Source organism: Schistocerca cancellata, chromosome 3 (genome assembly GCF_023864275.1).
Source record: "Schistocerca cancellata isolate TAMUIC-IGC-003103 chromosome 3, iqSchCanc2.1, whole genome shotgun sequence".
Classification (NCBI taxonomy): domain Eukaryota; kingdom Metazoa; phylum Arthropoda; class Insecta; order Orthoptera; family Acrididae; genus Schistocerca; species Schistocerca cancellata.
In genome coordinates this window covers 287,844,225-287,857,068 of record NC_064628.1, presented here as the reverse complement: position 1 = coordinate 287,857,068, position 12,844 = coordinate 287,844,225, and the positions used below count along the sequence as shown (strand labels likewise).

Below are 12,844 nucleotides of genomic sequence, written 5' to 3'. Positions count from 1 at the left end.
GTAGCTACCAAAGGATGACAAGGGTAGCACTGGTTGATAGCTTGTAGGCTGCTGAAGGAGTCAGTACATAGAAGAAATGACTCCCCAGAGCATGAACGGATGTGCTGAAGAGCACGAGAGATAGCCACCAGGTCTGCAGTGAAACCACTGCAGCCATCGGGCAAGAAATGCTGTTCAATATGTCCTCCGCAGACACACGCGAAGTCGATGAGACCATCAGCCATTGAGCGGTCGGGGTAAACCACTTCATGGCCTCAGTACACGTCAAGAATCGAGAGGAAGTGGCAACGGAGAGCTGCTGGCTTTACTGAATCCTTAAGGCCATGTCAAAGGTCCATGTGAAGCCACAGCCTAGGTGTACACCATGGAGGTGTAAGTGAATAGACCTCAAGTATAGGTAGTAAAGGCAAGGACTTTAATTCGGATAGAAAAGATCGGGTGCAAACTGCAATTGTAAGCCTTGACCTGGGTTGCTGATGCGGGAGATGAACCATCATGGGTGGGAAAAAGAGACAGTAATTCAGATGCGCAGGAGAACTACGAACATGTGCAATGTAACTGGCGAGCAGTTGTGCACGCCTAACCTTCAATGGAGGGAGTCCAGCCTCCACCAGGACGCTGGTCACTGGACTCATTCTAAAAGCTCCCGTCACTAATCGAACGCCATAATGGGGCACTGGGTCTAGTAAATGCAACTCTTAGGGCGCTGCCGAACCATAAACCAGACTCCCATAGTCAAGGCAGGATTGAACAAGGGTTCTGTAGAGTTGCAGCAGTGTAGAGCGATCTGCACCCCGGTTGGTGTTGCTCAGGCAGCAGAGGGCATTGAGGTGCTGCCACCACTTCTGCTTAAGCTGAAGAAGGTGAGGAAGCCAAGTCAATCAGGCATCGAAAACCAGTCCTAAAAATCAATGTGTCTCCACTACAGTGGGTGAATCATCATGAAGGTAAAGTTCTGGTTCCAGATGAGAAGTACAACACCAACAGAAGTGCATAACACACGACTTTGGGGCCGAAAACTGGAAACCGTGGGCTAGAGCCCATGACTGCGCCTTGTGAATGGCTCCCTGTAGGTGCCACTCAGCAACAGCGGTACTGGTGGAGCAGTACGAAATGCAGAAGTCGTCTGCATACAGAGAAGGTGAGATGGCCAGCCATACAGCTGCTTCTAGACCGTTAACTAAAGCTAGAGATAGACTCAATATAGAGCCCTTCGGGACCCTGTTCTCTTGGATATGTTGGGAACTATGGGAGGTACCAACTTAGAAACGGACAGTATGAAGTGACAGCAAGTATAAGATAAAAATCGGGAGCTTGCCTTGAAGGATATGATATCACCAGGTGGTGTCATATGCTTTTCGTAAATAAAAAAAGATGATAAGAATGTGTTGGCATCTGGAAAAGGCTGTTCGGATGGCAGACTCGAGGGACACAAGATTATCAGTGGTAGAGCAACCCTGGTGGAAACTGCCCTGGCATGGAGTCAGCAGGCCACGTGACTCCAGGACCCAACCCAACCGCCAACACACCATACATTCCAGCAGCTTACAAAGAACACTGGTGAGGCTGATGGCTATCCACATCAAGCAGGTTTTTACCAGGTTTGCACACCAGAGTGATGGTGCTCTCTTGCCATTTCTATGGAAAGATGTCATCACAACAGAGCCAGTTGAAGATGACGAGGAGATGTTGCTTGTAGTCGGACAAGAGACGGTTAATCGTCTGACTGTGGATCCGATCCAGCCCAGGAGCTGTGTCGGGGCAATGTACAAGGATGCTGAGGAGCTCCCACTCTGTAGAAGGGGGCATTATAGGGTTCACTGTGGTGTGTAATGAATGAGGAGACTATCCTTTCATCCGCTGTTTAAGGGTGCAAAAGGCTGGAGGGTAATTCCCCGACGCAGAGGCTTAAGCATAGTGCTCAGCAAAGTGCTCGGCAATCATGTTTGCGTTGGTAGATAACATGCCATTGATGTTAACACCAGGGACACCTGTTCAGGTTTGGTACACAAAAACACATCTGATTTTCGTCCAGACTTGGGAAGGTGACGTATGGCACCTAATGGTTGAGACTTATCTCTCCCAACACTCCCGTTTCTGTCTTTTTATAAGCTGGCACATGTGGGCAGAGCCATTTAAAGGCTATTAGGTGGTCTAAGGAACGGTGCTGCTTATGCTGCTGTAGAGCTCACTGACTCTCTTTAATTGCCTCAGCAACTTCCAGCTACCATCAAGGCACCGACTTTCATTGGGGGCACCCTACAGAATGAGGGATCATGTTTTCCGCAGCAGAAACGATCATTGTAGTGACCTGCTCAACCACATGGATGGCACCATGTGGGGGAGATTCAATGGTGACAGCAGAGGTGAAGGCTTCCCAGTTTGCATTGTTGAAAGCCCATCTAGGTAGGTGTCTGTGGGTACAATGCCGGGGGACTGACTGAAAGATGGGGGAAGTGGTCACTAACACACAGGTAGTCATGTGCTCTCCAGTGGACAGATGGGAGAAGTCCTGGGTTGCAGAGGGATAAAACAATGGTCGACCAAGTTTCGTGAGCCACACTGAAATGTGTGGGGGCCCCAGTATTTAAGAAGCACAGGTCAAACTCAGACAATTAAGTTTCGACATCTCTGCCTCGGCCAGTAAGCATGGTGCCACCCTACAAGGGGTTATGAGCATTAAACTCTCCCAAAAGTAGGGAAGGTGTAGGGAGTTTATCAATTAATGCAGCCAATGAGTTCAGGATACTGCACCATCTCGAGGAAGATATACGTTGCAGACAGTTATTTCCTGTGTCGACCTTATCCTGACAGCCCCAGCTTCAAGAGGGGTGTAAAGGGGCACAGGTTCACTGCATACCGAGTTCAGGACGTTGGCACAAACTCCACCTGACTCACTGTTATAGCCGCTACTGTTCTTGTAACATCCCCTATAGCTGTTGAGGGCAGGGGTTCGCTACATTGCCAGGAACCAGGTTTCCCGCAGGGCAATGCAGAGAGCAGGTGTCAAGCTTATGAGTTGCTGTAAGTAGCTCAGGCGGTGGTGGAAAAAACCACCACAATTCCACTGGAGGATGACATGCCCGTGAGATTGGGTAGGCATGAAACACTCAATGAGGCTGTTTACACCTCAAGGTCACCTGCTGCCACCAGATGAGTAATTGTGTGATCAACATCCATTGTGCCTGAGGGCCCAGAGAGATCTAGGTCCTCAGCAGACACCAGAATCTCCACTTCATCCTCCGATGCACAGCTTGTAGGTAGTACTGGTATGGGTGCCACCGCAATGTCTAGGTTTTTGGGGGTCTTCTTCTCTTTGGTTTTCTCTTGCTGCACCTTTGGCTGTTCTGGCCGCGAGGGCTTCACTGAGTCAGTCTTGGGGTCTGAGGAGGACCGTGAAGCCCTACGACCAGATACCTGTGGTTGCTTCATCCACTGGCAGGTGTCTGCATTGCCACTGGTAGGAATGTGGGAAGTGAGTGACCCACGGGACCCCTTTCTAGCGAGAGGAACCAAAGAAGATTCACACTTCTCCGGTTGAGAAGTGGGGACTAATGTCCCCGAAGGTTGGAGGGGGAGGGGGGTGTTTCTCCCTAAGTAGGAGGTGCAGGAGCAACAGGGAGGGATGTGCCCCCACCATCAACAGCGCAGTTGGAGTCTGATGGGTCTGAGAGCCAACTGTATGCGGCAAAATGGAAGGTGCTAGAGCCATTGTCGCAGTGGCAGCATAAGTGGATGTCATATGCACAGAATGAAGCCTCTCATATTTTTGCTTAGCGTCAGTGTAGGTAAGTTGGTCCAGAGTCTTGTATTCCATGATTTTCCTCTCTTTCTTTAAGATCCTGCAATCTGGAGAGCAAGGTCAATGATCCTCTCCGCAGTAGACACAGATGGGAGGTGGGGCACATGGTTTATTGGGATGTGATTGAAGTCCACAAACTGGAAGTACTGTGGCAAGACATATGGCTGAACTTCCAGCACTTAAAGCACCGCATCAGGGGAGGGATATATGGCTTGACATCACAGTGGTAGACCATCACCTTGACCTTTTTGGGTAATGTGTCACCCTTGAAGGCCAAGATGAAGGCACTGGTGGCAACCTGATTATCCCTTGGACCCCGATGAATGCGCCTGGACCATATTTAAGCTCTTACGGGTGTGATGGTAACAGATACATCCCCCAACTTGTCAGAAGTGAGTAATGCCCATGACTGGGCAGAGGATGCTGTTTTTATCAAGACTGACCCTGACCACATTTTGGACAAGCCCTCCGCCTCCCCAAACTTGTCCTCTAAATGCTCCACAAAGAACTGAGGCTTCATTGACATGAAAGGTTCCCCATCAACTCTCGTACAGACGAGGTATCAGGGTGAATAAGCTTCGCTGCCATCCTTAACCTGGCATTCCTCCCATGGTGTGGCCAGGGAGGCGAACAATTTGGAGTCTTATTTCTTAGCAATGAAGTAAGACTTTGACCGCTTAGAGACAGCTGGTGGTGGACCACCACCAAGAGATGACATACTACGCTTCATGGCTTTTCATCCGTCCTGATGCCACCCACTCTGACCAAGGCCATCTGCACAAGTGCCACTAGCCTCAGCAAGGGCCACCTGGCAGGATGGCCACTGCCGGGAGTCCTGATACCCCAGGGAGATGGGCATCTACTCCTGGAAACACATGGAGAGTTAACGGCACAGGTATCAGCACAGCGATCCCTGTGCAGTCGGGGGGCTACAACCAACAGGGTACATGGCGGCCCCACGACAACGGACTGGCTACTGTGCTGGATATGAGGTGCAAAGTAGTCCAAAGCCATCGTCGGAGCAGAAAACAACACTGCATAGTGGATGGAGAAAAATGCACCCAGGAAGGTGTCCTTGCCCAAAGAGATTGAGAATGAGTGGGACTGCAATGCCACAATGAGAAAGTGGGCTAAACATCTCAATGCATCATGGACACTTTGCACCATATAAGGTGCCCTTCCCCAACCGAGTCGCTCTTCAGGAAAATTTTGAAAAATGGAGGTCAAACCCTACAGTGGACTGTCACAATAAAGGCCAAAATGTGAGAGTCTCCTTTTAGTCACCTCTTACGGCAGGCAGGAATACCTTGGGCCTATTCTAACCCCAGGGCCCACAGGTGGCCTCTCAGTGAGAAATTTCAGTACAATGACACTTGTAAAATACAACTTCACATCCTGCGGCTGCATGTGAGCATGCACATGCATGTACAACTTTACTTTTGTCCGTCAGATTTTTTGTATTCTTTCCTAACCGACTCATTTCTGGTATTGTCTTTCTACATACTTTTATTTTATTCCTGCACTATCAATATATATTTTTCTTGTTTCCTACGATTCATTTTCATACATCAATATTAGGAGTTTATCCATCTCATAAAATTTTATGTTCATCTCCATTGGCAAATTGTCAATGCAACCAACCCTCATGTGGGGGACCCAGGTTCGATTCTCTGCACTGGCAGGGACTTTTCCTTGATGGGCTGACTGGGCTGGGGTGCATTCAGTCTTGTGATGCCAACTGGGGAGCTAGCTGACAAGAGAGGTAGTGGCTCTAGAGTTGGAATGTTGACAATGGCCGGAAGTGTGGTGTGCTGACACCATGTCCCTCTATATTGCATCCGACAATTAATTATTGAGGATGACATAACAGTCTGTCAACTATCACATGCTCTTTGGGGCCCAACTGCATGGTTTTCTTTCCTTTTAATAAAATTTTATTCATGTTTCCTCCACATTTTAACTTTTAGGAGCTTTTTGATTGTTCCAGGTTTTCTGCTACATTTGCTTACTTATTTTGTGTATTGGCATTAAAGTCATTACTTTAAGTAACAACCAAACTAACTAAATGATCTGCTGGTCCATTATTTGTTCAAAAGGAAAATTCACTTCAGAAAACAGAATTTACAGGGAGAAAAGGTAGTGGGTTGGTATTTACTTTCAGGAGCAAAAAAATTACAAGTACTACTAATAGACATTTAAAAGTAGGAAAAAAACTAAATCTAGCTTACAGAATTGATAAGAGAGGTTGGAAAAGGGGGAGAAAGGTCTCTCAGACCACAGGCTCTGAGGAACCCATCTGTAGTCAAGATGAGGGGAGACAAAGATGAAGGGGGAGGCTTTGGGGAGACAAAGAGGAGGAGGAGGAGGAGGAGGAGGAGGAGGAGGAGGAGGAGGAGGAGTGGGAAAGGAGACAGGGAATCATATATGAGAGAGAGAGAGAGAGAGAGAGAGAGAGAGAGAGAGAGAGAGAGACTGTACACTGCAAGTACTTCCTCAACACCGACACATCTAAATAGCTTTGTAACTTACCAGCAGAGGCTTCAATGTCATCTTTCTTGCGGTTCTTCTTATCTTTACGTGAATATGCTTGTTCCCATTCACCTAGAACAAAGCAGCCATGAGATTAGATACATAATAATTGTCCAACAAATATCCCAAAAGTTTGTCATCAGCAACATGAGTGAGGACTATCATTAAGTGATGACATTGTGATTATACATTTTGCATAGCATTTAACATTAATTAAGAAACTGTTCCGTGTGTACTACAACAAACAATTGGTACATTACATAGTGTATTGTTACTTTTTAAGTAGAAAAGTAAGTACAGTAACCCAGTCTCTTCTTGAATTTACACATACTTTAAGAGGTCTTGCATATGAAAAGTCATTATGTAACCCACCTTCTTCTTTAATAATAGACATTTTAGAACAGTTGATAGCAATACTTTTATTTACTTATTTATTTATTTATTGTGAATTATTTTCCTTTCAGTAGCAACAAAGGAAATACTGTGCTTTGATGCTAGTTAAATTAACCATAAGCCAAGTACATCATCATTTACGCATATTCCTGTGACAGGAGCCATCTGGTCACATACTGAAACAGTTAAGATGTTCTATGAAAATTCCACTTCTACTTCTGTCACATGCATCCGCACCTTTTTGTATTTGACTTTGTATTTCAGATGTTCTACATATTACATTTATTAGTCAATGTTCTGATAATAATGTTTTCTAATGCAAAGCAGGCTTTATTCACTGCCTTAGTGAAACTGATTCTGGGATTAACATCTATCATCTCAGACATTTGTTGGCCTAATCTCTCTCTCTCTCTCTCTCTCTCTCTCTCTCTCTCTCTCTCTCTCTCTCTGTGTGTGTGTGTGTGTGTGTGTGTGTGTGTGTGTGTGTGTGTGCGTGTGCGTGCGCACGCGCGCATGCGTGCATGTGGCCAAAGCCTTTACAATTTTTGAAGCAGTCACCATCAGTATTTAACCAAGTATTCGTCTATTCCATAGGCGAGTTTCTGTTTCAGAACTGATAAAAAAAAGTACCTCTAAATGTACAAATGTACTTGCGTGTGTAGAACTAAAATTTTCAGTAATATCATGATAGAAATCTGCCAAGGACACTACTTCTACTTATGGCATGTATTGGTTACAAAAATGCACCGATGATGACCAATATCAGTCTAAATCGATTGGCAAGATAAATAAATTAGTTTCCATGATTGGTTGCTACATTCTTTATAATTTTATATCTTAATGTCACCTGCCACATTACCTTCTTAATCGTTAAGAGTGATTCTGCTGCAAACTTCTCTTCAGAAATTTGGATTTTCAATAGACGATTCATTGAATTTGGTATCTGAAGATGAACCACGCTCGGACCTAGAGACACTTTTGCAAGATTATGAGGACCTGTTCACCTTGGAACTTTGTTCTACAAACGATTTTAAGGTGCACATCGCACTGAAACATAATGCATGGCCTCAGTGCTTTCGAGTCCGCGCCGTTCCGTTAGCTCTCCCGAGACCAAGTAAAGGAAGAACTGGATTGCCTAGCTCCAATTGGAGTTCTAGATCCTATTCCTTCTAGTCAATGGGCCATCCTATTAGTCAGTGTGAAAGCCATTGGGGAAGATCCACCTGTGCGGCGATTTTAGAGGAACTGTCAACAAATCAGAGACTGAGACATATACTATTCCTAAGCTGGAAGAATTACTGCCAAAATTAAAAGGTGGAACCTACTTCTTTTAAATAAACCTAGCGGATGGATACCTCCAAGTTCCCCTTGACGCAGAATCTCAACAGTTTCGTAACCTTAACATGCTGCATGGTTTTATCATTTGAAACGCCACATCATTACCAGCTTAGGCATTCATCCACTGGATAAACATGTCAAAGCCATACACAAACTTCCCAGACCAAAAACGCTTAAGCAGCTTCGACCCTTTCTTGGGAAGATATCAGATTACTGAACACACTTACCTACAGCAGCAACAGAAACTGCCCACTTGCCCAGTTATGCAAAAAAGGGGTGCCTTTCCACTGGGCACCAGCTTGCGAGTGTGCCTTCCACAGGTTGAAATTCTAGTTGTTGATGGCCCCATGCCTCACATGTTTTGATCCAACAAAGCAGATAGTTACTGCAATGGAGGCATCTGATAGGAAAATGAAGCACTGGCCATCATCTTCGTGTAAAAGAAATTCCATGTTTTTGTTTATAACACAAAGTTTCACCTCATCACAGATCTTAAACTTCTGATCTCTTTATTCAATCCAGCAGCAAAGATTTCAAACCACACTGCACACCGCCTCCAGCATTGGGCTTTATTTTGAGTGCACTACCAGTAAGAGATTCACTTCCGTAACACGACTGAGCATGCCATCACCGTTGCCTCTCCCACCTTCCATGGAGACCCAATCCAGAGTTTGACAAAGAAGAAATTCTGTGTTTTCACATCGATGAAGAAGCAGAATTCACCATAGATTCTTTTCTCATTACCAGACCATGGGCCACAGATGCAACCAGTGGCAACAAGGCACTCCAACAAGTCCAGAGTCACATACTTCATGGATGGTCCTAATGACAACTTCCCAAGACTTCCGTGGCACACTGTCAGTTCTTTAATGCCCACCATCAGCTCATGTTGATCAACTGAGTAATTCTACTCATTTCCGATGAGGGACATCCCCAAGTAGTAATTCCTTATTCTTTACATCAGCATGTCCTGCAACTATTGCACCAAGGTCAATGGGGAGGGGCTATCCCGAACTGAACTCCTGGCTCGCAGGTTCACTTACTGGCCGGGCATGAACCAAGAGATTGAATGACTCACCTGAATGTGTCCATCCTGCCAAAGCCAGCAGGCAGCCCCACGACATTCGTTTGCTTCTTAGCCCCCAAGTGCTTGCCCTTGGGAGTGGGTACAAACTGATTTTGCCAAGCCCCTGTTTAACACCGTGTTGTTTATAGTGGATGATGCTTACTCCAGATTTCCGTACATTGTCCGATGCAATGCCAAATCATCCACCAACACCATCACAGGCTTAAAATATTTTTTTTGATTGAATGTCTGCCAGATGTGCTCTTAACTGACAAGGGTCCACAATTCCGTAATTAGAAATTTTGAGTTTTCTGTGGCCAGCATGGCATTCGCCACATTTCAGTGCCCCTCTTCCATCCACAATCTAATGGAGAAGCCAAGAGGATGGTCCACACTTTCAAAACTCAGATGAAGAAATACCTCCAGGATCACTCCACTGATGCATCCCCAACTTTATGAGAAGTTACAGGTCCACACCCATGGGAGACTAAAGTCCAGCAGAACTACTTTTCCGTGGATGGCAGACCTGGACCCTTTTGAGCCCACTCATGTCGAAGTCATGGCCAGCACCACCACTACCTACTTCCAAGGAACCATGGTATGGGTGAAAGGATTTTGCTGGCAACCAGCCTGGATTCCGGGAACAACCATTCAGCACCAGGGCCAGAAGGTCTTCTGGGTGCAGCGTCGGAATCATCTGAACTGGGAGCTTCTGCGACATGCCAACCAAATTTGTCTCTCACTAGTTTCCCAACAACTTTTTCTGCCCCCCTCCCCACACCATTGTTGCCAGTCCCCTAGTTCCCAAGCCACCCAGCCAGTGTAACACCGGACTTATACATGCCTTTTGTCCACAGCCAGCTGACCAGCACCACACCCCAACAAGAGAGATTTACCCCAGACATCACCCAGCCACAGAGGCTATCCTTCCCATGCTAAAAGATGTCACCCAGTCACCAACCACGAGTAATTCCGCATGAAGATGAAGACATGCAGCTGGCTCCTCCTGTTCCACTGCTGAGGTCCACACCACACAACCTTCGTCTCCAACCAGGGCTTCTTCATCCATATGCTCCTATGCCCCAAGTTGTTAACAATCCTGAGGGCCCTGAGGCGGACCCCATGGATGTGTCATTCATTCGCAGCAGATGCTTCCCTAAGGGGGAAGGGGTGTGGCATCCACTGCTATTAAATCTCCTCACCAAACAGCAGTGTTGCAAAAAAAATGCATTGTTGGCTGCACTTCTCCTTGCGCAGCCCACTGCGAGCATCGCAGCAACTGGCCCCCCATAACACTCAGCAACTGTCTGTCCAGAATATACAGTGACCCCAGCCACCAACTCTGTTAACTATGGAGCCTTATTTAACACTGCTACTGACAACTATAAGCCAGTCCTCATCATGATATGTTCTATTCCACAACCAGGAAGTTCTACACTGCGGTGTAACAGCTCTTCAATGTTGATTTGGCTGCTCTCTGGAGTCAGAATCTAAATGCTTCACTGGAACTTGGACTTCAATATTCACTAGGCTTATTATGTCAATGGACTTGTAATTTTTACCAGAATTCTGAATTTCACTTATTCCTCCTGGACACTGGTTTAACCACCATCAATTTATATAATTTCGGTAAGAGTTCATTTACAACTTGATGCCTGGTAACAGTGTTGTGTCAATAAATCATAGAATGGTGATATGTTTATCATGTTATTACTGGTTATGAGATTCTGCAATGTATTTCAAATAGTTTGAACTTGTTGTTGTTGTTTTCAGTCCAGAGACTGGTTTGATGCAGCTCTCCATGCTACTCTATCCTGTGCAAGCTGCTTCATCTCCCAGTACCTACTGCAACCTACATCCTTCTGAATCTGTTTAGTGTATTCATCTCTTTGTCTCCCTCTACGATTTTTACCCTCCACGCTGCCCTCAAATACTAAATTGGTGATCCCTTGATACCTCAGAATATGTCCTGCCAACCGATCTCTTCTTCTAGTCAAGTTGTGCCACAAATTTCTCTTTTCCCCAATTCTATTCAATACCTCCTCATTAGTTATGTGATCTACCCATCTAATCTTCAGCATACTTCTGTAGTAACACATTTTGAAAGCTTCTATTCTCTTCTTGTCCAAACTATTTATCGTCCTAGTTTCACTTCCATACATGGCCACACTCCATACAAATACTTTCAGAAACGACTTCCTGACACTTAAATCTATACTCGATGTTAACAAATTACTCTTCTTCAGAAACACTATCCTCGCCATTGCCAGTCTACATTTTATATCCTCTCTACTTCGACCATCATCAGTTATTTTGCTCCCCAAATAGCAAAACTCATTTACTACTTTAAGCGTCTCATTTCCTACTCTAATACCCTCAGCATCACCCGATTTAATTCGATTACATTCCACTATCCTCATTTTGCTTTTGTTGATGTTCATCTTATATCCTCCTTTCAAGACACTGTACATTCCATTCAGCTGCTCTTCCAGGTCCTTTGCTGTCTCTGAGAAAATTACAATGTCATCGGCGAACCTCAAAGTTTTTATTTATTTCCAGGGATTTTAATTTCTACTCCGATTTTTTTCTTTTGTTTCCTTTACTGCTTGCTCAATATACAGATTGAATAACATCAGGGATAGGCTACAACCCTGTCTCACTCCCTTCCCAACCACTGCTTCCCTTTCATGCCCCTCGACTCATAGCTGCCATCTGGTTTCTGTACAAATTGTAAATAGCCACCTCAACAAGAACAAAATATTTAAATAAATCTGCCTTTACAACATCATATAAAACTAAATACTCAGCAGTCAGCAGCAGACTTATGTATACAGTGAACTGATTGACGGTCACATGTCAAACCCAAGGGTCCTAATAGAGTAACCAGAGGTCAATTCATTGTGTAGAGCTAGTTACTTCTCTGCAGGTACGCAAAGAATAGAGTTATAGTAACAGGAAATTATCTGACTCCTTTAAATTTAGAAAACTAATCTGATCTTATGAGTAACAGAGGTCTAAAAGTCTGTTACATGCAGTTTATCAGAGATGCCATTGTTTCATATAAGCACTGCTGTACTGTAATTTTGTATTTTTCTTGTTGAGTTAATGAGAATAGGAGCATCTGAATATGGGGCAAATGGTCCTGAAGTTGATAATACAATATAGAAATTTAAAAACATGCTTGCAGTCAGAGGTTAATTTATTTATAATTTCAACCTTGGATTATACTGAAGCTTACTGGAGTAGCAAGTGACAAGAATATCACTAAGTCTGCCACATTTTGGGAGTGGATATCATTGTGTAGCCACTGAAGTTTTGATAAGCAGGGATCCTTTCATTTTTTTTCCAGTGTGGCTATCTCACTAAATTTATCCTTAATATATTTGAGGAAGTAATGGTTTTGTTGCTACAAAGGCATCTCCACGAATTCTAGTACATTCCAGGTATTGAGTGACTCTGTGAACTATTTTACTGTGCTTCGCCCCACCCTTTGGCATGGTCAGGAGTAGGAACACAATGGGGTTATACATTCCTTCATTAAAGAATTTATTTCTATTCACTGAGACAAGCAGGTCATTACAGCCATTGTTTTAGGTCAATTTGGTTCATTTCATCTGCAAAACATCTGTTCCACAAAGGATTCTCCCCAGGGTCACCACCCAGCTGCAGCAAAGGTCATCTGCCACGATAGCCATTTCCAAGAGTCCTGGCACCCT

The 12,844-nt window shown here is 44.9% G+C and overlaps 1 protein-coding gene across 1 annotated transcript in view; it reads right to left on the bottom strand.

Annotated features, from left to right (window-relative positions):
* Nucleotides 1-12,844, bottom strand: part of LOC126174967 (cylicin-1-like) — a 59,357-nt gene that overhangs the window by 24,725 nt on the left and 21,788 nt on the right. Inside the window, exon 3 of the mRNA XM_049921436.1 lies at nt 6,332-6,403. Within this exon, the coding sequence (XP_049777393.1) occupies nt 6,332-6,403 (72 nt within the window). The remainder of the gene's footprint in view (nt 1-6,331; nt 6,404-12,844) is intronic.